This window comes from Salvelinus alpinus, chromosome 26, assembly GCF_045679555.1.
Source record: "Salvelinus alpinus chromosome 26, SLU_Salpinus.1, whole genome shotgun sequence".
Taxonomy (NCBI): domain Eukaryota; kingdom Metazoa; phylum Chordata; class Actinopteri; order Salmoniformes; family Salmonidae; genus Salvelinus; species Salvelinus alpinus.
In genome coordinates, this window is record NC_092111.1 from 45,102,761 (window position 1) to 45,125,529 (window position 22,769).

Below are 22,769 nucleotides of genomic sequence, written 5' to 3' on the forward strand. Positions count from 1 at the left end.
CAGTTCATCAGAGAGGCCCCATTCATGAGGACCCTCTGTGGGCGGTCAGTTGAAGTCCTTGATCCAACCTGCCAGGCCTCCATTGACATTCAGGTCTAGTAGTCGTCAGCAGTGTGTGTATTTGCATTATATTGAAATAACGAAAATCTATAAATAAAATGTGACGATATGAGGTAGCATGTTGAAGGTGACTAGCCACCATGTTCACCAAGGTCAGAGTAGCATCCTCAGTCCTCCTCTGTGATGATATGATGTAGCATGTTGAAGGTGACTAGCCACCATGTTCACCAAGGTCAGAGTAGCATCCTCAGTCCTCCTCTGTGATGATATGATGTAGCATGTTGAAGGTGACTAGCCACCATGTTCACCAAGGTCAGAGTAGCATCCTCAGTCCCCCTCTGTGCCTAATAGGCTAAATGTAACGGGTCCTGTTGATCTTCTCTGGCCAGGGTAAGTAATGTGGTGATTTGGCCCCTGACTTCTTAGGCACCGGTACAATGGTCGACACCTTCCAGCTTGGCACTGTACAGATGCTCAGCAGGAAACAGTCGTGAGAAGACTCCCTTGAGCTGGTCGGCGCCGTAGTCCGTCTAGGCCCGGTGCTTTGTGTGGCTTATTATTTGACAAGCATGAAGCCATCTTGTTCTCTGTTATCTGGACAGGAGAGGATTTGGGGATGCTGTCACATATTCATATTCATTCGGTCTTTAAAATCGGCGGTGTCAAAGGACAGTTAATGTAGTTTCCAGAGGATGAACAGTCTGCAATGCTGTTGATCTCTTTTCCTTTCTCTTGCCATCATTGCTTTAAGCCCCTCCCATGCTTGTCTTGGATTGGCTGGACAGAACCTCTGCTTTCCATATTTTTTGTCCTGAATTTATTTTCTTTCTTCTTTCCAGCATCAGTATCTCCGTCCAGGAACACAAACTTCCATTCATTGAGGTCACATGTTCAAGTCCTTAGACACCCAGAGCTTGTTGTTGGGAAATAAACTCAGTATCCTCCCAGAACTGGATGTATGATGTAATGCCGTCTGTCAACTAGTGGGGATCCGTTCGCCAATCAAAGTACACCTCCCAGGCTGTGACGTCAAAGCAGTCCTTGAGCTCCTCCCTACTCTCCTCTATCCATACCTGAATTAATTTCTCTACAGGTTTTCACGTTTCACCTGCTGCCTGTATCTTAGTAGGAGATGGATAACGTTATGGTCTGATTTCCCAGACTGCCTTGTATGCGTCCTCTACGTTGCCATAACGCTGATTCAGGATGCGAGTTGAGCGAGTTGGACAGGTGACATACTGTTGCAGAGTGGGGGGGGGGGTTGCGCGGAGAGGGAGAGGATATTAAAATCCCCAAGCACAAATACTGTCTGGTCAGTTGATCGTGAAAGGGCAGCATTGAACCAGTCTGTAATCCTGTCAGCAGCTTCCTTATTGTGAGGTCCAGGCACATAGACCAGAATATTGGACATTTATCCAGATAGAATGGCCTGAATGATACAAAGAGAAGCTCATAGTCTCTGGTGCACACTTCTTCAATCACATGACACTGCTTGGCCTAAGTATTATCTACAAAGATACATACCCACCCACCCCCCCCCCCCCCTCCTCCTCCTCCACCTATTGATTTATGTGACGTTGTTTTGTCTCGATCTGCTCTAATGCCAGTGTTCACATCGATATTATCCTCGCTGAGCCAGGTCTCTGTAAAGCAGGTCTCCTTGAGTCCTCTTCAGCCCTTGTTGCTACCTCCTCCAGTTTATTATTTAGCGACCGTACTGTTGACAGGCAGATCCCCGGGAGCAGGTGACGACTTCCCGCCTCTGTAGTTCCTGGCACTGCCTCTTGAGCCTCGCTTCTTCTTAGTTTCCCTTTTTGACTTTTGTATTCTGTTCTACTGTATTCTGTTCTACTGTATTCTGTTCTACTGTATTCTATTCTACTGTATTCTGTTCTACTGTATTCTGTTCTACTGTATTCTGTTCTACTGTATTCTGTTATACTGTATTCTGTTCTACTGTATTCTGTTCTACTGTATTCTGTTCTACTGTATTTTAGTCTATGCTGCTCGTCCTAATATTCATATATCCTTAATTCCATTTCTTTACTTTAGATTTGTGTGTATTGTGTGTATTGTTGTGAAATTGTTAGATATTACTGCACTGTTGGAGCTAGAAAAACAATCATTTCGCTACACCCGCAATAACATCTGCTAAACATGTGACCAATAAAACCTGATTTGATTTGATCAGGCAAGGCAATGCTGTTTTGGAGAGTGTGGGCTTTACTTACTGAATCCATACAACCTCCGGTAGTAATTGTAAAGTTTTCAGCATATTACAGCGATTAGGATTAAGGTCGTCACACATTTGTATTTGTATTTATTATGGATCCCCATTAGTTCCTGCCAAGGCAGCAGCTACTCTTCCTGGGGTTTATTATGGATCCCCATTAGTTCCTGCCGAGACAGCAGCTACTCTTCCTGGGGTTTATTATGGATCCCCATTAGTTCCTGCCAAGGCAGCAGCTACTCTTCCTGGGGTTTATTATGGATCCCCATTAGTTCCTGTCAAGGCAGTATCTACTCTTCCTGGGGTCCAGCAAAATTAAGGCAGTTTATACAATTTTAAAAACATTACAATACATTCACAGATTTCACAACACACTGTGTGCCCTCAGGCCCCTACTCCACCACTACCACATATCTACAATACTAAATCCATGTGTATGTATAGAGCGTATGTTATCGTGTGTGTGTGTGTGTGTGTGTGTGTGTGTGTGTGTGTGTGTGTGTGTGTGTGTGTGTGTGTGTGTGTGTGTGTGTGTGTGTGTGTGTGTGTGTGTGTGTGTGTGTGTGTGTGTGTGTGTGTGTGTGTGTGTGTGTGTGTGTGTGTGTGTGTGTGTGTGTGTGTGTATATGCATGTGTCTGTGCCAATGTTTCTGTTGCTTCACAGTCCCCGTTGTTCCATAAGGTGTATTATAATCTGTTTTTTAAATCTGACGGCAGCCAGAGTCGAGCTGACAGAGGCTGACAGAGTGCACTTGGTAAATGACACACAAGAGCCCACGGAGGGCTAAATCTGATTCTACTGCTGCATCAGTTACCTGATGTGGAATAGAGTTCCATGTAGTCATGGCTCTATGTAGTACTGTGCACCTCCCATAGTCTGTTCTGGACTTGGGGACTGTGAAGAGACCTCTTGTGGCATGTCTTGTGGGGTATGCATGGGTGTCCGAGCTGTGTGCCAGTAGTTTAGACAGACAGCTCGGTGCGTTCAACATGTCAATACCTCTCACAAATAACAAGTAGTGATGAAGTCAATCTCTCCTCCATTTTGAGCCAGGAGAGATTGACATGCATATTATTAATATTAGATCTCTGTTCACATCCAAGGGTCAGCGTGCTGCCCTGTTCTGAGCCAATTGCAATTTTCCTAAGTCCTTTTTTGTGGCACCTGACCACACGACTGAACAGTAGTCCAGGTGTGACAAAACTAGTGCCTGTAGGACCTGCCTTGTTGATAGTGTTGTTAAGAAGGCAGAACATCACTTTATAATGGACAGACTTCTCCCCATCTTAGATACTACTGCATCAATATGTTTTGACCATGACAGTTTACAATCCAGGGTTACTCCAAGCAGTTTAGTCATCTCAACTTGCTCAATTTCCACATTATATTTTACAAGATTTAGTTGAGGTTTAGGGTTTAGTGAGTGATTTGTTCGAAATACAATGCTTTTAGTTTTAGAAATATTTAGGGCTAACTTATTATTTTCCACCCATTCTGAAACTAACTGCAGCTCTTTGTTAAGTGTTGCAGTCATTTCAGTCGCTGTAGTAACTGACGTGTATAGTGTTGAGTCATCCGCAAACATAGACACTCTGGCTTTACTCAAAGTCAGTGGCATGTCGTTAGTAAAGATTGAAAAAAGCAAGGGGCCTAAACAGCTGCCCTGGGGAATTCCTGATTCTACCTGGATAATATTTGAGAGGCTTCCATTAAAGAACACCCTCTGTGTTCTGTTAGACAAGTAACTCTTAACTCTTCATCCACGTTATAGTAACGGGTGTAAAGGCAAAAACACATACGTTTTTCCAGCAGCAGACTATGATCGATAATGTCAAAAGCTGCACTAAAGTCAAGCAAGACATGAACAATCCACTTTCAAACTTGCGACGTATTTGGATTTAGACAAAACAAAACAAAATTGAGCGATATAACTATAAACAAACAAACAATTCATGCAAGTGAGCTCAGGATCTGGCAGCAGCGTCGCGCCTGGGTGTCAAGTGAGCTCAGGATCTGGCAGCAGCGCCTGGGTGTCTAGTGAGCTCAGGATCTGGCAGCAGCGCCTGGGTGTCTAGTGAGCTCAGGATCTGGCAGCAGCGCCTGGGTGTCTAGTGAGCTCAGGATCTGGCAGCAGCGCCTGGGTGTCTAGTGAGCTCAGGATCTGGCAGCAGCGCCTGGGTGTCTAGTGAGCTCAGGATCTGGCAGCAGCGCCTGGGTGTCTAGTGAGCTCAGGATCTGGCAGCAGCGCCCGTGTGTAAATCTAGACACCCACAAGCCCACTAAACACATGAGGTCCTTGTCAAACTTTTTAATTCCTAGAAATAAATAGTCCTGTGTGGCTATATGACCATGTGACCATGGCGCTTCAAATGTCAGGATTCATACACACTATACATACACACTATACATACACACTATACATACACACTATACATACACACTATACATATATATATAAGCGTCTGCTAAATGGTGTATTTTCCCTGTCTCTCTGTCTGTCTGTCTGTTTGTCTGTTTGTCTGTTTGTCTGTTTGTCTGTTTGTCTGTCTGTCTGTCTGTCTGTCTGTCTGTCTGTCTGTCTGTCTGTCTGTCTGTCTGTCTGTCTGTCTGTCTGTCTGTCTGTCTGTCTGTCTGTCTGTCTGTGTTTTAAGAGTACTTCTCCCAGCACCTTGGTGAATATGAGAAGGTCCTGGCAGCCCTGGAGGACCTCAACATGACAATACTGAAGGCAATGGGCAAGACCAAGAAGGTACGTCAACTCTAGGACTCTACTGGACACCTTTACATCCTGAGCAGTAGTTATGGGCAACAGACAAACACCTGTCTGACCCAGAGGATGTTCCCAAAGGGGTCCTCGATGGGAAATGTGGGCAACAGACAGGTGTATTTAGGGGAGGGACAGACATGTGTTTTGAGGGGAGGGACAGACAGGTGTATTGAGGGGAGGGACAGACAGGTGTTTTGAGGGAGGACATACAGGTGTATTAAGGGGAGGGACAGACAGGTATATTGAGGGGAGACAGACAGGTATATTGAGGGGAGGGACAGACAGGTGTATTGAGGGGAGGGACAGACAGGTATATTGAGGGGAGGAACAGACTGGTATATTGAGGGGAGGAACAGACAGGTATATTGAGGGGAGGGACAGACAGGTATATTGAGGGGAGGGACAGACAGGTGTGTTGAGGGGAGGGACAGACAGGTGTATTGATGGGAGACAGACTGGTATATTGAGGGGAGGGACAGACAGGTGTATTGATGGGAGACAGACTGGTATATTGAGGGGAGGGACAGACAGGTGTATTGATGGGCGACAGACTGGTATATTGAGGGGAGGGACAGACAGGTGTATTGATGGGAGACAGACTGGTATATTGAGGGGAGGGACAGACAGGTGTATTGATGGGCGACAGACTGGTATATTGAGGAGGGGGGGACTACCAGGAAGCCCAGTAGGGTCTAGGGGTTCTAAGGGTTGGTACCTCTCTCCTCCAGGACTACCAGGAAGCCACACACCTGGAGCAGTTTGTGACACGCTTCCTGTTGAAAGAGACAACCAATCAGCTCCACTCGCTGCAGAGCTCCCTGGAATGTGCCATGGAGACCACGGCCGAGCAAACCCGTCAGGAGAGGCAAGTCTTCTCTTCTCCTCTCCTCTCTTCTCTTCTCTTCTCTTCTCTTCTCTTCTCTTCTCTTCTCTTCTCTTCTCTTCTCTTCTCTTCTCTTCTCTTCTCTTCTCCTCTCTTCTCCTCTCTTCTCTTCTCTTCTCTTCTCTTCTCCTCTCCTCTCCTCTCCTCTCCTCTCCTCTCCTCTCCTCTCCTCCCCACTCCTCTCCTCTCCTCTCTTCTCCTCTCTTCTCCTCTCCTCTCCTCTCCTCTCCTCTCCTCTCCTCTCCTCTCCTCTCCTCTCCTCTCCTCTCCTCTCCTCTCCTCCCCACTCCTCTCCTCTCCTCTCTTCTCCTCTCCCTCTCCTCTCCTCTCCTCTCCTCTCCTCTCCCCTCCCCTCCTCTCCTCTCCTCTTCTCTCCCCTTCTCTCCTCTCCTCTCCTCTCCTCTCCTCTCCTCTCCTCTCCTCTCCTCTCTTCTCTTCTCTTCTCCTCTCCTCTCCTCTCCTCTCCTCTCCTCTCCTCTCCTCTCCTCTCTTCTCTTCTCTTCTCCTCTCTTCTCCTCTCCTCTCTTCTCTTCTCCTCTCCTCTCTCTCCTCTCGCTCCTCTTCTCCTCTCTTCTCCTCTCTTCTCTTCTCCTCCTCTCCTCTCTTCTCTTCTCCTCTCCTCTCCTCTCTTCTCCTCTCTTCTCCTCTCTTCTCTTCTCCTCTCTCCTCCTCTCTTCTCCTCTCTTCTCCTCTCTTCTCCTCTCTTCTCCTCTCTTCTCTTCTCTTCTCCTCTCCCCTATTTTCTTATCTTCAGTCAGTCAGTCAGTCAGTCAGTCAGTATGTGATGAGTGATGAGTGCTCTTCATCCAGACAAACCTCTGAGGGGACTTCTGCTTTATGTCTGTGTCTACGCAATGAGTGTGTGTTTGTGTGTGTTGTGTTTTGTGTGTGTTGTGTGTGTTGTGTTTTGTGTGTTTTGTGTACTGTGTTGTGTTTTGTGTGTTGTGTGTGTTGTGTTGTGTTTTGTGTGTTGTGTTGTGTTTTGTGTGTTGTTTTGTGTGTGTTCTTGTGTGGTTCAGCTGGTAGAGCATGGTGCCTGTATTCATGCATGACTGTAAATTGCTTTGGATAGAAGCATAATGTGTTACAGTATATATTACCTACCCTATGTTGGGTAATGTGTGTCTTAGCAGTCTGATTAGCTGGCTCTGTGTAGCATGCCTCTAGGGTCATTAGTAACAGTGTGACTCACCAGATCTGGTCTGAATGTTGGTTGAATGTAGATCGGAGGTCAGCTCTGTCCGTGCCCTGGGAAGCAGCGGCTACTTATAGAACATGGAGAACCCAGGCAGCCACATCTCTGGTTTTTGTTCCAGCACCTGGGTGATGGCATGTCATGCTTCAGAACTGTGCGAGAATGGAACAGAATTCTCCTCTCCTCTCCTCTCCTCTCCTCTCCTCTCCTCTCCTCTCCTCTCCTCTCCTCTCCTCTCCTCCTCTCCCCTCCTTGTCTCCTGTGCTCTCCTCCTCTCCTTCTCTCCCCTCCTCCTCTCCCCTCGTCCCATCCTCTCCTCTCATCCTTTCTCCTCCTTTCTCCTCCCCTCCTCTCCTCTTTTCTCCTCCTCTTCTCTCTTCTCCTTTCCTCTCCTCTACTCTCCTTTCCTCTTCTCCCCTCCTCATCTCCCTTCCTCCTCCCCCCTCCTCCTCTCACCTCCTGTCCCAATCACGGACCCTGAGTCCCAGTCCCTGAGTCCCAGTCCCTGAATCCCAGTCCCAGAGTCTCAGTCCCTGAGTCCCAGTCCCAGAGTCCCAGTCCCAGAGTCTCAGTCCCTGAGTCCCAGTCCCTGAGTCTCAGTCCCTGAGTCCCAGTCCCTGAGTCCCAGTCCCTGAGTCCCAGTCCCTGAATCCCAGTCCAGCAGCCATCTTTAAACACCACTCCAGATATAACAACATTTCTCTAGTCCCTTGTTTGGAGAAATTCTGTAGCTGGAATCCCAATTTGCTCCAATAGAGAATTTAGTAGCAAGGTAGGCTAGTTGACCAGGTAGGCTAGTTGAGAACAAGTTCTCATTTACAACTGCGACCTGGCCAAGATAAAGCAAAGCAGTTCGACACATACAACAACACAGAGTTACACATGGAATAAACAAACATACAATCAATAATACAGTAGAAAAGTCTATATACAGCATGTGCAAATGAGGTAGGATAAGGGAGGTAAGGCAATAAATAGGCCATGGTGGCGAAGTAATTACAATTTAGCAATTAAACACTGGAATGGTAGATGTGCAGAAGATGAGTCTCAGTCCCTGAGTCCCAGTCCCTGAGTCCCAGTCCCTGAGTCTCAGTCCCTGAGTCCCAGTCCCTGAGTCCCAGTCCCTGAGTCTCAGTCCCTGAGTCTCAGTCCCTGAGTCCCAGTCCCTGAGTCCCAGTCCCAGAGTCTCAGTCCCTGAGTCCCAGTCCCAGAGTCCCAGTCCCAGAGTCTCAGTCCCTGAGTCCCAGTCCCTGAGTCTCAGTCCCTGAGTCCCAGTCCCTGAGTCCCAGTCCCTGAGTCCCAGTCCCTGAGTCCCAGTCCCTGAATCCCAGTCCAGCAGCCATCTTTAAACACCACTCCAGATATAACAACATTTCTCTAGTCCCTTGTTTGGAGAAATTCTGTAGCTGGAATCCCAATTTGCTCCAATAGAGAATTTAGTAGCAAAGCATCAGCTCAGCAGGTAGATGAACTCTGTCTCAATCTCTGATGTGTCTAAGGCCCATTTTCTATTCTGTCTGATGTCTCTCGTCAGGTTCACTGTGGAGCTGTGTGTGTGTGTTTACGTATGTGAGTGCGTACGTGCATACGTGTGAACGTGTGTGTGTGTGTGTGTGTGTGCGTGTGCGTGTGCGTGTTTACGTGTGTGTGTGCGTGTGTGCGTGTGCGTGTGCGTGTGTGTGTTTACGTGTGTGTGTGTGTGTGTGTGTGTTTACGTGTGTGTGTGTGTGCGTGTGTGTGTTTACGCGTGTGTGCGTGTGCGTGTGCGTGTGCGTGTGCGTGTGTGTGTGTGTGTGTGTGTGTGTCTGGCTGCAGGATGAAAGGATGCAGACCACTCAGGTGACCACATTGGGGGAGGTGACCTCTATGGAACTCTCCCATTCAGACTGGAAACCTCTGGTTATATATACTCTATATATATACACTCTGGTAGTTTGGGAAGAGAAGAGAAGACTACCTCATCAGCAGTCAGGAAATGTCCATTTAGTAACATATATTCTCACATGTATGTGACTCGTTTCAGGGAACTAGGCGTATTCTTTAATTTATTGATTTTTTTCACCTTCATTTAACCAGGTAGGCTAGTTGAGAACAAGTTCTCATTTACAACTGCGACCTGGCCAAGATAAAGCAAAGCAGTTCGACACATACAACAACACAGAGTTACACATGGAATAAACAAACATACAATCAATAATACAGTAGAAAAGTCTATATACAGCATGTGCAAATGAGGTAGGATAAGGGAGGTAAGGCAATAAATAGGCCATGGTGGCGAAGTAATTACAATTTAGCAATTAAACACTGGAATGGTAGATGTGCAGAAGATGAACGTGCAAGTAGAGATACTGGGGTGCAAAGGAGCAAGATAAATAAATAAATACAGTATGGGGATCAGGTAGTTGGATGGGCTGTTTACAGATGGGCTATGTACAGGTGCAGTGATCTGTGAGCTGCTCTGACAGCTGGTACTTAAAGCTAGTGAGGGAGATATGAGTCTCCAGCTTCATTGACTTTTGCAGTTCGTTCCAGTCATTGGCAGCAGAGAACTGGAAGGAGAGGCAGCCGAAGGAAGAATTGGCTTTGGGGTTGACCAGTGAAATATACCTGCTGGAGCTCGTGCTACGGTGGGTGCTGCTATGGTGACCAGTGAGCTGAGATAAGGCGGGGCTTTACCTAGCAGAGACTTGTAGATGACCTGGAGCCAGTGGGTTTGGCGACGAGTATGAAGCGAGGGCCAGACAACGAGAGCGTACAGGTCGCAGTGGTGGGTAGTATATGGGGCTTTGGTGACAAAACGGATGGCACTGTGGTAGACTGCATCCAATTTGTTGAGTAGAGTGTTGGAGGCTATAATGACATCGCCAAAGTCGAGGATCGGTAGGATAGTCAGTTTTACTTGGGTATGTTTGGCAGCATGAGTGACCAATGCTTTGTTGTGCTTCTACACCTGCATTGCTTGCTGTGTGGGGTTTTAGGCTGGGTTTCTGTACAGCACTTCGAGATATTAGCTGATGTACGAAGGGCTATATAAAATAAACTTGATTTGATTTGTTGTGAAATAGAAAGCCGATTTGGATTGGAGATGCTTAATGTGAGTTTGGAAGGAGAGTTTACAGTCTAACCAGACACCTAGGTATTTGTAGTTGTCCACATATTCTAAGTCAGAACCGTCCAGAGTAGTGATGCTAGTCGGGCGGGCGGGTGCGTTTTAAGAGCATGCATTTAGTTTTATTTGCATTTAAGAGCAATTGGAGGCCACAGAAGGAGAGTTGTATGGCATTGAAGCTCGTCTGGAGGCTAGTTAACACAGTGTCCAAAGAGGGGCCAGAGGTATACAGAATGGTGTCGTCTGCGTAGAGGTGGATCAGAGACTCACCAGCAGCAAGAGTGACATCATTGATGTATACAGAGAAGCGAGTCGGACCGAGGATTGAACCCTGTAGCACCCCCACAGAGACTGCCAGAGGTCCGGACAACAGGCCCTCCAATTTGACACACTGAACTCTATCTGAGAAGTAGTTGGTGAACCAGGCGAGGCAATCATTTGAGAAACCAAGGCTGTTGAGTCTGCCAATAAGAATGCGGTGATTGACAGAGTCGAAAGCCTTGGCCAGGTCGATGAATACGGCTGCACAGTAATGTCTCTTATCGATGGCGGTTATGATGTCGTTTAGGACCTTGAGCGTGGCTGAGGTGCACCCATGACCAGCTCTGAAACCAGATTGCATAGCGGAGAAGGTACGGTGGGATTCGAAATGGTCGGTGATCTGTTTGTTAACTTGGCTTTCGAAGACCTTAGAAAGGCAGGGCAGGATAGATATAGGTCTATAGCAGTTTGGGTCTAGAGTGTCCCCCCCTTTGAAGAGGGGGATGACCGCGGCAGCTTTCCAATCTAAGGGAATCTCAGACGATACCAAAGAGAGGTTGAACAGGCTGGTAATAGGGGTTGAAACAATTTCAGCAGGTCATTTTAGAAAGAGAGGGTCCAGATTGTCTAGCCCAGCTGATTTGTACGAGTCCAGTTTTTGCAGCTCTTTCAGAACATCAGCTATCTGGATTTGGGTGAAGGAGAAGTGGGGGAGGTTTGGGCGAGTTGCTATGGGGGGTGCAGTGCTGTTGACCGGGGTAGGGGTAGCCAGGTGGAAAGCATGGCCAGCCGTAGAAAAATGCTTATTGAAATTCTCAATTATAGCGGATTTATCGGTGGTAACAGAGTTTCCTAGCCTCAGTGCAGTGGGCAGCTGGGAGGAGGTGCTCTTATTCTCCATGGACTTTACAGTGTACCGGAACTTTTTGGAGTTTGTACTACAGGTTGCACATTTTTGCTTGAAAAAGCTAGCCTTCGCTTTCCTAACTACCTGTGTATATTGGTTCCTAACTTCCCTGAAAAGTTGCATATCGCGGGGGCTATTTGATGCTAATGCAGAACGCCACAGGATGTTTTTGTGCTGGTCGAGGGCAGACAGGTCTTGAGTGAACCAAGGACTATATCTATTCCTAGTTCTACATTTTTTGAATGGGGCATGCTTATTTAAGATGGTGAGGAAGGCACTTTTAAAGAATAACCAGGCATCCTCTACTGACGGGATGAGGTCAATATCATTCCAGGATACCCCGGCCAGGTCGATTAGAAAGGCCTGCTCGCTGAAGTGTTTTAGGGAGCGTTTGACAGTGATGAGGGGTGGTTGTTAGACCTCAGACCCATTACGGATGCAGGCAATGAGGCAGTGATCGCTGAGATCTTGGTTGAAAACAGCAGAGGTGTATTTGGAGGGCAAGTTGGTTAGGATGATATCTATGAGGTGTTTACGGATTTGGGGTGGTACCTGGTAGGTTCATTGATAATTTGTGTGAGATTGAGGGCATCAAGCTTAGATTGTAGAATGGCCTACAAGCATGTCACAGTTTAGGTCACCTAGCAGCACGGGCTTTGAGGATAGATGGGTCACTACTTCACAGGAGAGCCGTTTAAATGTCTCAATGCGTTTTTTGACAGAAATTCCTTCTGGAACATTTCACTTTCATGTGGCTTAATAACAAACATCTTGGCTCCCGAGGGGCACTGCAGACCCTGGTTAGATTCCAGGCTGTATCACAGCGGTCTAAGGCACTGCATCTCAGTGCTAGAGGCGTCACTACAGACCCTGGTTAGATTCCAGGCTGTATCACAGTGGTCTAAGGCACTGCATCTCAGTGTTAGAGGCGTCACTACAGACCCTGGTTAGATTCCAGGCTGTATCACAGTGGTCTAAGGCACTGCATCTCAGTGCTAGAGGCGTCACTACAGACCCTGGTTAGATTCCAGGCTGTATCACAGTGGTCTAAGGCACTGCATCTCAGTGCTAGAGGCGTCACTACAGACCCTGGTTAGATTCCAGGCTGTATCACAGTGGTCTAAGGCACTGCATCTCAGTGCTAGAGGCGTCACTACAGACCCTGGTTAGATTCTAGGCTGTATCACAGCGGTCTAAGGCACTGCATCTCAGTGCTAGAGGCGTCACTACAGACCCTGGTTAGATTCCAGGCTGTATCACAGTGGTCTAAGGCACTGCATCTCAGTGCTAGAGGCGTCACTACAGACCCTGGTTAGATTCCAGGCTGTATCACAGTGGTCTAAGGCACTGCATCTCAGTGCTAGAGGCGTCACTACAGACCCTGGTTAGATTCCAGGCTGTATCACAGCGGTCTAAGGCACTGCATCTCAGTGCTAGAGGCGTCACTACAGACCCTGGTTAGATTCCAGGCTGTATCACAGCGGTCTAAGGCACTGCATCTCAGTGTTAGAGGTGTCATTACAGACCCTGGTTAGATTCCAGGCTGTATCACAGCGGTCTAAGGCACTGCATCTCAGTGCTAAAGGAGTCACTACAGACCCTGGTTAGATTCCAGGCTGTATCACAGCGGTCTAAGGCACTGCATCTCAGTGTTAGAGGCATCACTACAGACCCTGGTTAGATTCTAGGCTGTATCACAGCGGTCTAAGGCACTGCATCTCAGTGCTAGAGGCGTCACTACAGACCCTGGTTAGATTCCAGGCTGTATCACAGCGGTCTAAGGCACTGCATCTCAGTGCTAGAGGCGTCACTACAGACCCTGGTTAGATTCCAGGCTGTATCACAGCGGTCTAAGGCACTGCATCTCAGTGTTAGAGGCGTCACTACAGTCCCTGGTTCCATTCCAGGCTGTATCACAGCGGTCTAAGGCACTGCATCTCAGTGCTAGAGGCGTCACTACAGTCCCTGGTTCCATTCCAGGCTGTATCACAGCGGTCTAAGGCACTGCATCTCAGTGCTAGAGGCGTCACTACAGTCCCTGGTTCCATTCCAGGCTGTATCACAGCGGTCTAAGGCACTGCATCTCAGTGCTAGAGGCGTCACTACAGTCCCTGGTTCCATTCCAGGCTGTATCACAGCGGTCTAAGGCACTGCATCTCAGTGCTAGAGGCGTCACTACAGACCCTGGTTCCATTCCAGGCTATATCACAGCGGTCTAAGGCACTGCATCTCAGTGTTAGAGGCGTCACTACAGACCCTGGTTCCATTCCAGGCTGTATCACTGCGGTCTAAGGCACTGCATCTCAGTGCTAGAGGCATCACTACATACCCTGGTTAGATTCCAGGCTGTATCACAGCGGTCTAAGGCACTGCATCTCAGTGCTAGAGGCGTCACTACAGACCCTGGTTCCATTCCAGGCTATATCACAGCGGTCTAAGGCACTGCATCTCAGTGTTAGAGGCATCACTACATACCCTGGTTAGATTCCAGGCTGTATCACAGCGGTCTAAGGCACTGCATCTCAGTGCTAGAGGCATCACTACATACCCTGGTTAGATTCCAGGCTGTATCACAGCGGTCTAAGGCACTGCATCTCAGTGCTAGAGGCATCACTACAGACCCTGGTTAGATTCCAGGCTGTATCACAGCGGTCTAGGGCACTGCATCTCAGTGCTAGAGGCGTCACTACAGACTCCCTACTTTACTTTATTTTACTGACTTTATTGTCCCCATGGGGACATTTTGTTTCAGGGTCATGTACAAGTTTAAAGTTGCGTTTAAATACAAAACAAATTGACAATACAACTTTCATAACAGTTACAATAATAAGAGACAAGCCTGCTGGTCTTACTGAGTCTATAGGAACATTAGCCTGCTGGTCTTACTGGGTGGATAGGAACATTAGCCTGCTGGTCTTACTGGGTGGATAGGAACATTAGCCTGCGGGTCTTACTGGGTGGATAGGAACATTAGCCTGCTGGTCTTACTGGGTGGATAGTAACATTAGCCTGCTGGTCTTACTGGGTGGATAGGAACATTAGCCTGCTGGTCTTACTGAGTCTATAGGAACATTAGCCTGCGGGTCTTACTGGGTGGATAGGAACATTAGCCTGCTGGCCTTACTGAGTGGATAGGAACATTAGCCTGCTGGTCTTACTGGGTGGATAGGAACATTAGCCTGCTGGTCTTACTGGGTGGATAGGAACATTAGCCTGCTGGTCTTACTGGGTGGATAGGAACATTAGCCTGCTGGTCTTACTGGGTGGATAGGAACATTAGCCTGCTGGTCTTACTGGGTGGATAGGAACATTAGCCTGCGGGTCTTACTGAGTCTATAGGAACATTAGCCTGCTGATCTTACTGGGTGGATAGGAACATTAGCCTGCTGGTCTTACTGGGTGGATAGGAACATTAGCCTGCTGATCTTACTGGGTGGATAGGAACATTAGCCTGTTGGCCTTACTGAGTGGATAGGAACATTAGCCTGCTGGTCTTACTGGGTGGATAGGAACATTAGCCTGCTGGCCTTACTGGGTGGATAGGAACATTAGCCTGCTGGTCTTACTGGGTGGATAGGAACATTAGCCTGCTGGCCTTACTGAGTGGATAGGAACATTAGCCTGCTGGCCTTACTGGGTGGATAGGAACATTAGCCTGCTGGTCTTACTGGGTGGATAGGAACATTAGCCTGCTGGTCTTACTGTGTGGATAGGAACATTAGCCTGCTGGTCTTACTGGGTGGATAGGAACATTAGCCTGCTGGTCTTACTGGGTGGATAGGAACATTAGCCTGCTGGCCTTACTGGGTGGATAGGAACATTAGCTTGCTGCCCTTACTGAGTCTATAGGAACATTAGCCTGCTGCCCTTACTGAGTCTATAGGAACATTAGCCTGCTGGTCTTACTGAGTCTATAGGAACATTAGCCTGCTGGTCTTACTGGGTCTATAGGAACATTAGCCAGCTGGCCTTACTGAGTGGATAGGAACATTAGCCTGCTGGTCTTACTGAGTCTATAGGAACATTAGCCTGCTGGTCTTACTTGGTGAATAGGAACATTATCCTGCTGGCCTTACTGAGTGGATAGGAACATTAGCCTGCTGGCCTTACTGGGTGGATAGGAACATTAGCCTGCTGGCCTTACTGAGTCTATAGGAACATTAGCCTGCTGGTCTTACTGGGTGGATAGGAACATTAGCCTGCTGGTCTTACTTGGTGGATAGGAACATTAGCCTGCTGGTCTTACTGGGTGGATAGGAACATTAGCCTGCTGGCCTTACTGGGTGGATAGGAACATTAGCCTGCTGGCCTTACTGGGTGGATAGGAACATCAAGCTATTTAGTAGAAATATCACACCTGGTTCAAATTATTGTCTAGTTCTGTTTTTCCTGCCGAGGGGTGCCCTGTACCTGCGCCCAGAGTTGAGTAGTTCAAAGACCGGGTACAGCCCTGGTTTGAATCCAGGCTGTATCACAACCAGCCGTGATTGGGAGTCACATAGGGCGGTGCACAATTGGCCCAGCATCATCCGGGTTTGGCCGGTGTAGGAGGTCATTGTGAATTAGAATGTGTTCTTAATGTACTTGTTAAATAAAGGTTAAATATATATTTTTTTAAATACGAATAAAATTGTTAAATAACGATTCCAGTTGGTTTAGCCAGAAAAAGGCAGCAATCTTCCTGCTACCATGATAGGCTGAGATAATGAGTGGGCTGGACATGCCCGAGAGACGAGTTTGGATTGGTCTGCCATATAGCACGCTTCTGTCTATTTGAGCTGGTCAGTATGTCTTGGTAATCCTGTCTAACGCTGATTTTAAAAACATTGTATTGTGTAGTAAAACTCCATGAGTGCTGCTCTCCACTTCAGTGGAATTTGAGAATGATAGCTAAGGAGATGGAGAAAACACCAGTCTGGATTACATTACATTACATGAATGATGTATATGGGTAAGATATTCTAGCTAGCTATTTTTCAGATATTACACATTTCGAATTTTGACAGAAAGTGGTTTAATTTCAAGTTTAAGGGTATTCTTAGCTATCTAGATAACGTTAGCTGGCTGGCTCGCTAGCTAACGTTACGTGTATGATCTTATTATTCGTATCTCAGAGCCATTTGCTTGGCTAGCTATAGCCTAATGTTAGCTAGCTAACATTGAACCTGGTTGGTTAGCTACCTGCAGATTCATGCAGGGCAGTTATGTCATGAGTTGAGATTATGGTTCATTGTTTACATAGCTAGCTAGCTACATGTCTTAACAAAAGACTCTACTATGCAAGTAAATATTTCGGGTGTGTTTGTAAATTCTGTCTGGCCATCTACACCGATTTCAGAGCATCTGAGGAGTAAATAGAAAAGTTTTTTGACTTGTTGAAACAAAGTTTAGGGTTAGATTTTGGATTCCTTTCTCTGCAAGTTGAACGAGTGGATTACTCAAATCGATGGTGCCAACTAAACAGACTTTTTGGGATATAAAGAAGGATTTTATCTAACAAAACAACGCTACATTTTATAGCTGGGACCCTTTGGATGACAAAAGATTTTCAAAAAGTAAGTGAATATTTAATCGTTATTTGTGAATGTATGAAAGCTGTGCCGGTGGAAAAATATTTTGATGTGGGGCGCCGTCCTCAAACAATTGCATAGCATTTTTTCGCAGAAACAGCTACTGTAAATCAGACAGTGGAGTTAGATTAACAAGAATTTATATTAGAATAATTTAAGCTTTCAGCCGATATAAGACACTTATATGTACATACAGTACATGTTTAAAATCCATAATATGTATGATTATTTATTTGAATTGTGCGCCCTCCAGTTTCACCGGAAGTTGTCCCGCTAGTGGGACCCCTAGCCCTAAGATGTTTTAAAGAGATGGGTGGGGCTAAAGCTTAACAGGGTTTGAATGATGCTGAATGGGGGTAGACAAAGAAGAGCTCTCCAGTAGTAGTACCAAAACAATCAAAGGCCATTTTCTAAAAAGTGAGGTTACAAGTTTATCAACTTTCAAAGCAGAATTACTTTCCCAATGTTCCTCAACTGTAGTGTATGATATACAATTTAGTAGCTCTGAGTCTCTACTTTTATCCAATGTAAAAATAAAAAATAAAAACATTTCAAATGTTGCTACATTAGACCGATTTGAGCCGGTCGGTCACATATTCACATATATTCACTTTTCATCCACATATTTAAATGCTGTTTAGTATACATACTGTATATCACATGATGATGGCCATAGTTTATGCAGCAGCGTCACACAAACAACCGTGGGGCGAAATCAGTGCATCGTATCGTGCCTAACCTAACTGTCGTCTGAGGATAATTTTAAGTGACGCCAGCCCACGGCTACCTAGCCCCTGTGTCACTGGTACTGAGAGATGCAGCCTTCCACAGACCTGGATGGGTTCAAATACACTGAACAAAAAACAGAAATGCTAATGCTAATGAAATAAAAGATCCCAGAAATGTTCCATACGCACAAAAAGCTTATTTCTATCAAATGTTTGTTTCCATCCCTGTTAGTGAGCATTTCTCCTTTGCCAAGATAATCCATCCACCTGACAGGTGTGGCATATCAAGAAGCGAATTAAACAGCATGATCATTACACAGGTGCACCTTGTGCTGGGGACAATCAAAGGCCACTCTAAAATGTGAAGTTTTGTCACACAACAGAATGCCACAGACGTCTCAAGTTTTGAGGGAGCGTGCAATTGGCATGCTGACTGCAGGAATGTCCACCAGAGCTGTTGCCAGAGAATTTAATGTTCAATTCTCTGCCATAAGCTGCCAGATGAGATCCTGATGCCCATTGTCGTTCCATTCTTCTGCCGCCATCACCTCATGTTTCAGCATGATAATGTACGGCTCCATGTCACAAGGATCTGTACATAAATCCTGGAAGTTGAAAATGTCATGTCCCAGTTCTTCCATGGCCTGCATACTCACCAGAAATGTCACCCATTGAGCATGTTTGACCCCACGGGGTGAGATCTTGCGTGGAGCCCCAGATCGAGGGAGATTATCAGTGGTCTTGTATGTCTTCCATTTCCTAATAATTGCTCCCACAGTTGATTTCTTCAAACCAAGCTGCTTACCTATTGCAGATTCAGTCTTCCCAGCCTGGTGCAGGTCTACAATTTTGTTTCTGGTGTCCTTTGACAGCTCTTTGGTCTTGGCCATAGTGGAGTTTGGAGTGTGACTGTTTGAGGTTGTGGACAGGTGTCTTTTATACTGATAACAAGTTCAAACAGGTGCCATTAATACAGGTAACGAGTGGAGGACAGAGGAGCCTCTTAAAGAATAATTTACAGGTCTGTGAGAGCCAGAAATCTTGCTTGTTTGTAGGTGACCAAATACTTATTTTCCACCATAATTTGCAAATAAATTCATTAAAAATCCTACAATGTGATTTTCTGGATTTTCTTTCTCATTTTGTCTGTCATAGTTGAAGTGTACCTATGATGAAAATTACAGGCCTCTCTCATCTTTTTAAGTGGGAGAACTTGCACAATTGGTGGATGACTAAATACTTTTTTGCCCCACTGTATACATATATGTCAGAGCGGCATTGGACTAAGATACAGTGACACAGTATAGAATATAGTTTATACATATGAGATGGGTGATGCAATATATGTAAACATTAAGATACCGTAGAATAGTGTGGAGTAGAGGTCGACCGATTAATCGGAATGGACGATTAATTAGGGTCGATTTCAAGTTTTCATAACAATCGGTTATCGGCATTTTTTGGACACCGATTATGGCCGATTACATTACACTCCACGAGGAGACTGCGTGGCAGGCTGACTACCTGTTATGCGAGTGCAGCAAGGAGCCAAGGTAGGTGCTAGCTAGCATTAAACTTATCTTATAAAAAACAATCAATCTTAACATAATCACTAGTTAACTACACATGGTTGATGATATTACTAGTTTATCAAGCTTGTCCTGTGTTGCAAATAATCGATGCGGTGCCTGTTAATTTCTCATTGAATCACAGCCTACTTCGCCAAACGGGTGATGATTTAACAAGCACATTTTTGAAAAAAGCACTGTCGTTGCACCAATGTACCCAACCATAAACATCAATGCCTTTCTGAAAATCAATACACAAGTATATATTTTTAAACCTGCATATTTAGTTAATATTGCCTGCTAACATGAATTTCTTTTAACTAGGGAGATTGTGTCACACAGAGTCAACATCTCCTATGCACTTCCTGATAAACTCATTCACCAAATCGGTATATGTGTTGATATTATTTTCTGAAGCTACTCTGAACATATCCCAGTCCGCGTGATCCAAACAATTTTGAAGCGTGGATTCCGTTTGGTCAGACCAGCATTGAATTAGTTCTCACCACGGGGGCTTCCTGTTTGAGTTTCTGCCTATTGGAGAGGAGGAGCAAGATGGAATCCTGCTAAGAACCTTGGCGTGATCCTGGACAACACCCTGTCGTTCTCAACCAACATCAAGGCGGTGACCCGTTCCTGTAGGTTCATGCTCTACAACATTCGCAGAGTACGACCCTGCCTCACACAGGAAGCGGCGCAGGTCCTAATCCAGGCACTTGTCATCTCCCATCTGGATTACTGCAACTCGCTGTTGGCTGGGCTCCCTGCCTGTGCCATTAAACCCCTACAACTCATCCAGAACGCCGCAGCCCTTCTGGTGTTCAACCTTCCCAAGTTCTCTCATGTCACCCCGCTCCTCCGCTCTCTCCACTGGCTTCCAGTTGAAGCTCGCATCCGCTACAAGACCATGGTGCTTGCCTACGGAGCTGTGAGGGGAACGGCACCTCCGTACCTTCAGGCTCTGATCAGGCCCTACACCCAAACAAGGGCACTGCGTTCATCCACCTCTGGCCTGCTCGCCTCCCTACCTCTGAGGAAGTACAGTTCCCGCTCAGCCCAGTCAAAACTGTTCGCTGCTCTGGCACCCCAATGGTGGAACAAACTCCCTCACGACGCCAGGTCAGCGGAGTCAATCACCACCTTCCGGAGACACCTGAAACCCCACCTCTTTAAGGAATACCTAGGATAGGATAAAGTAATCCTTCTAACCCCCCCTCCCCCCCCTTAAAAGAGTTAGATGCACTATTGTAAAGTGGTTGTTCCACTGGATATCATAAGGTGAATGCACCAATTTGTAAGTCGCTCTGGATAAGAGCGTCTGCTAAATGACTTAAATGTAAATGTAAATGAATCGTGGTCCGATTTGCTGAATGGAGGGCGGTGGAGGGCCTTATACGCATTCTGGAAGGTAGTACAACAATGGTCGAGAGTTTTAGCAGCGCGAGTACAACAATCAATATGTTGATAGAATTACGGAATTTCCTAAAATTTGCTTTGTTAAAATCCCCAGCTACAATAAATCTAGCCTAATGATATGTGTTTTCCAGTTTGCATAAAGTCCAGTGAAGTTCTTTGAGGGCCATAGTGTATCCGTTTTGGGGGGGGATATAGACCGCTGTGGCTATTATTGATGAAAATTCTCTCGGGGGATAGTACGGTCGGCATTTGATTGTGAGATATTCTAGGTGAACAGAAGGACTTGAGTTCCTGTATGTTATAAGTCATGAATCATAAAACATACACCTCCACCCTTCTGCTTCCCGGAGAGATGTTTGTTCCGGTCGGCGCGATGCACTGAGAACCCAAATGGCTTTAGAGAGTCCGAGTATATATAGCCACGTTTCCGTGAAGCAGAGTATGTTACAATCCCTTGTGTCTCTCTGAAAAGCAGCTCTTGCCTTGAGCTTATCAACTTTTATTTTCCAGAGATTGGACAATAGCGAGTAAAATACTCGGGAGCAGTGGGTGGTGTGCACGCTTCCTAAGTCGGACCAGAAGACCGCCTCGAGTACCTCTCTTGCGCCGGCGTTGTTTTGGGTCGGCCTCTGGAATAAGTTAAAACAAAGGATCTGCTCGAGGGAATTCGTAATCCTGGTCGTAATGCTGGAAGTTCTGGTGAGTTAACACCGCTCTAATATCCAATAGTTCTTCCCGGCTATATGTAATGACGCAAAACAATTTCTGAGCTAATAACGTAAAAAAAAGAAATAGTACATAAACAAACAAAATACTGCAGAGTTTTTTAAGAGCTAGTTGCGATGCTGCCATCATTCAGTGTATTCCCAGTCGTATGAAATCCATAGATTAGTGTCACGCCTGCTCCCGCTTCCCCTCTCTGGCGCTCAAGGGCACCAGGCTGCCCTTCACCTGTCACCATCATTACACGCATCAGCACTCATTGGACTCCTTCACATTCTTGATTGCCCCTCTATATCTGTCTGCTCCTCAGTTTGTTCCCCATGTCAGCATTGATGTCGTTACGTTTTCCCCTGTCCAGACACTGTCCTTGTTTGTTTCTTGTCTGTTTTTCATACATTTTTATTTCACTAGGCAAGTCAATTAAGAACAAATTCTTATTTACAATGACAGCCCAGGAAACAGTGGGTTAACTGCGTTGTTCAGGGGCAGAACGACAGATTTTTACCTGGTCAGCTCAGGGATTCGATCCAGCAACCTTTCAGTTTCTGGCCCAACGCTCTAACCACTGCTCTAACTACTGCTGCCTAAATGTTCACTACCTGTATTTGCTTCTCGTCTCCTTACAGATTATGAATTGATTTCAATTGACTGATTTTCTTATACGAACTGTAACAGTAAAGTCTTTGAAATTGTTGCATGTTGCGTTTATATTTTTTGTTCAGTATAGTATTCATTTAGTTTTTTAAATACGTTAAGCTTTTGATTAAGCCTACATTAAGAGTCAGATGGGCAATATTTTTCTAGTGGTTTCACTGTGCCAGGCAAGCTCAACCAAGCGCAGAAAAAGTATTGCATAGAAAACAAATACAATTTTAACCTGGGTCTGAGAGTGCCACAGTGGCAGTACTTCTCTCACAGCGTCCATCATGGATTCTCCACATCCTGCCATGGAGAGAGGCTGGTTCCATCTCATTCTGGACTCCGCCGAGTCTCCAACAAACGGATGTTTCAGGGGCAATGAAAAGAGAGCTGTAAGAGAGCATGTGACTCGACTTCCTCTTTTGGACGTTAACACTCCATGTTAACTCCTTCTACACATTTAATGGATTGGTTGAACAGAAGAGAACCTCCCCCTCAGTTTTCTTCTTCTAGTCATGTATGTAGAGGATCTAGTTTCAGGTGTTTCTGTTACATCTGTCTACGTTGGGTTCATCTCATTCAGGCTAATAATTACATAGACACACGACTAATGTTTAGAGGTTAGATCGTCATATCCTGCTATTTGACACGCTTCAGAGGCTGCCAGCTCGATCAATTCATGTTTAACATCAACATTTAATGTCATCATGGAT

General features: G+C 46.1%; 1 protein-coding gene across 1 annotated transcript in view; it reads left to right on the forward strand.

Moving 5' to 3' along the window:
• necab1 (N-terminal EF-hand calcium binding protein 1) overlaps positions 1-22,769 on the forward strand; it is a 106,898-nt gene that overhangs the window by 50,256 nt on the left and 33,873 nt on the right. The window contains exons 5-6 of the mRNA XM_071369063.1: positions 4,942-5,039; positions 5,786-5,922. Coding sequence (XP_071225164.1) covers positions 4,942-5,039; positions 5,786-5,922 — 235 coding nt within the window. The remainder of the gene's footprint in view (positions 1-4,941; positions 5,040-5,785; positions 5,923-22,769) is intronic.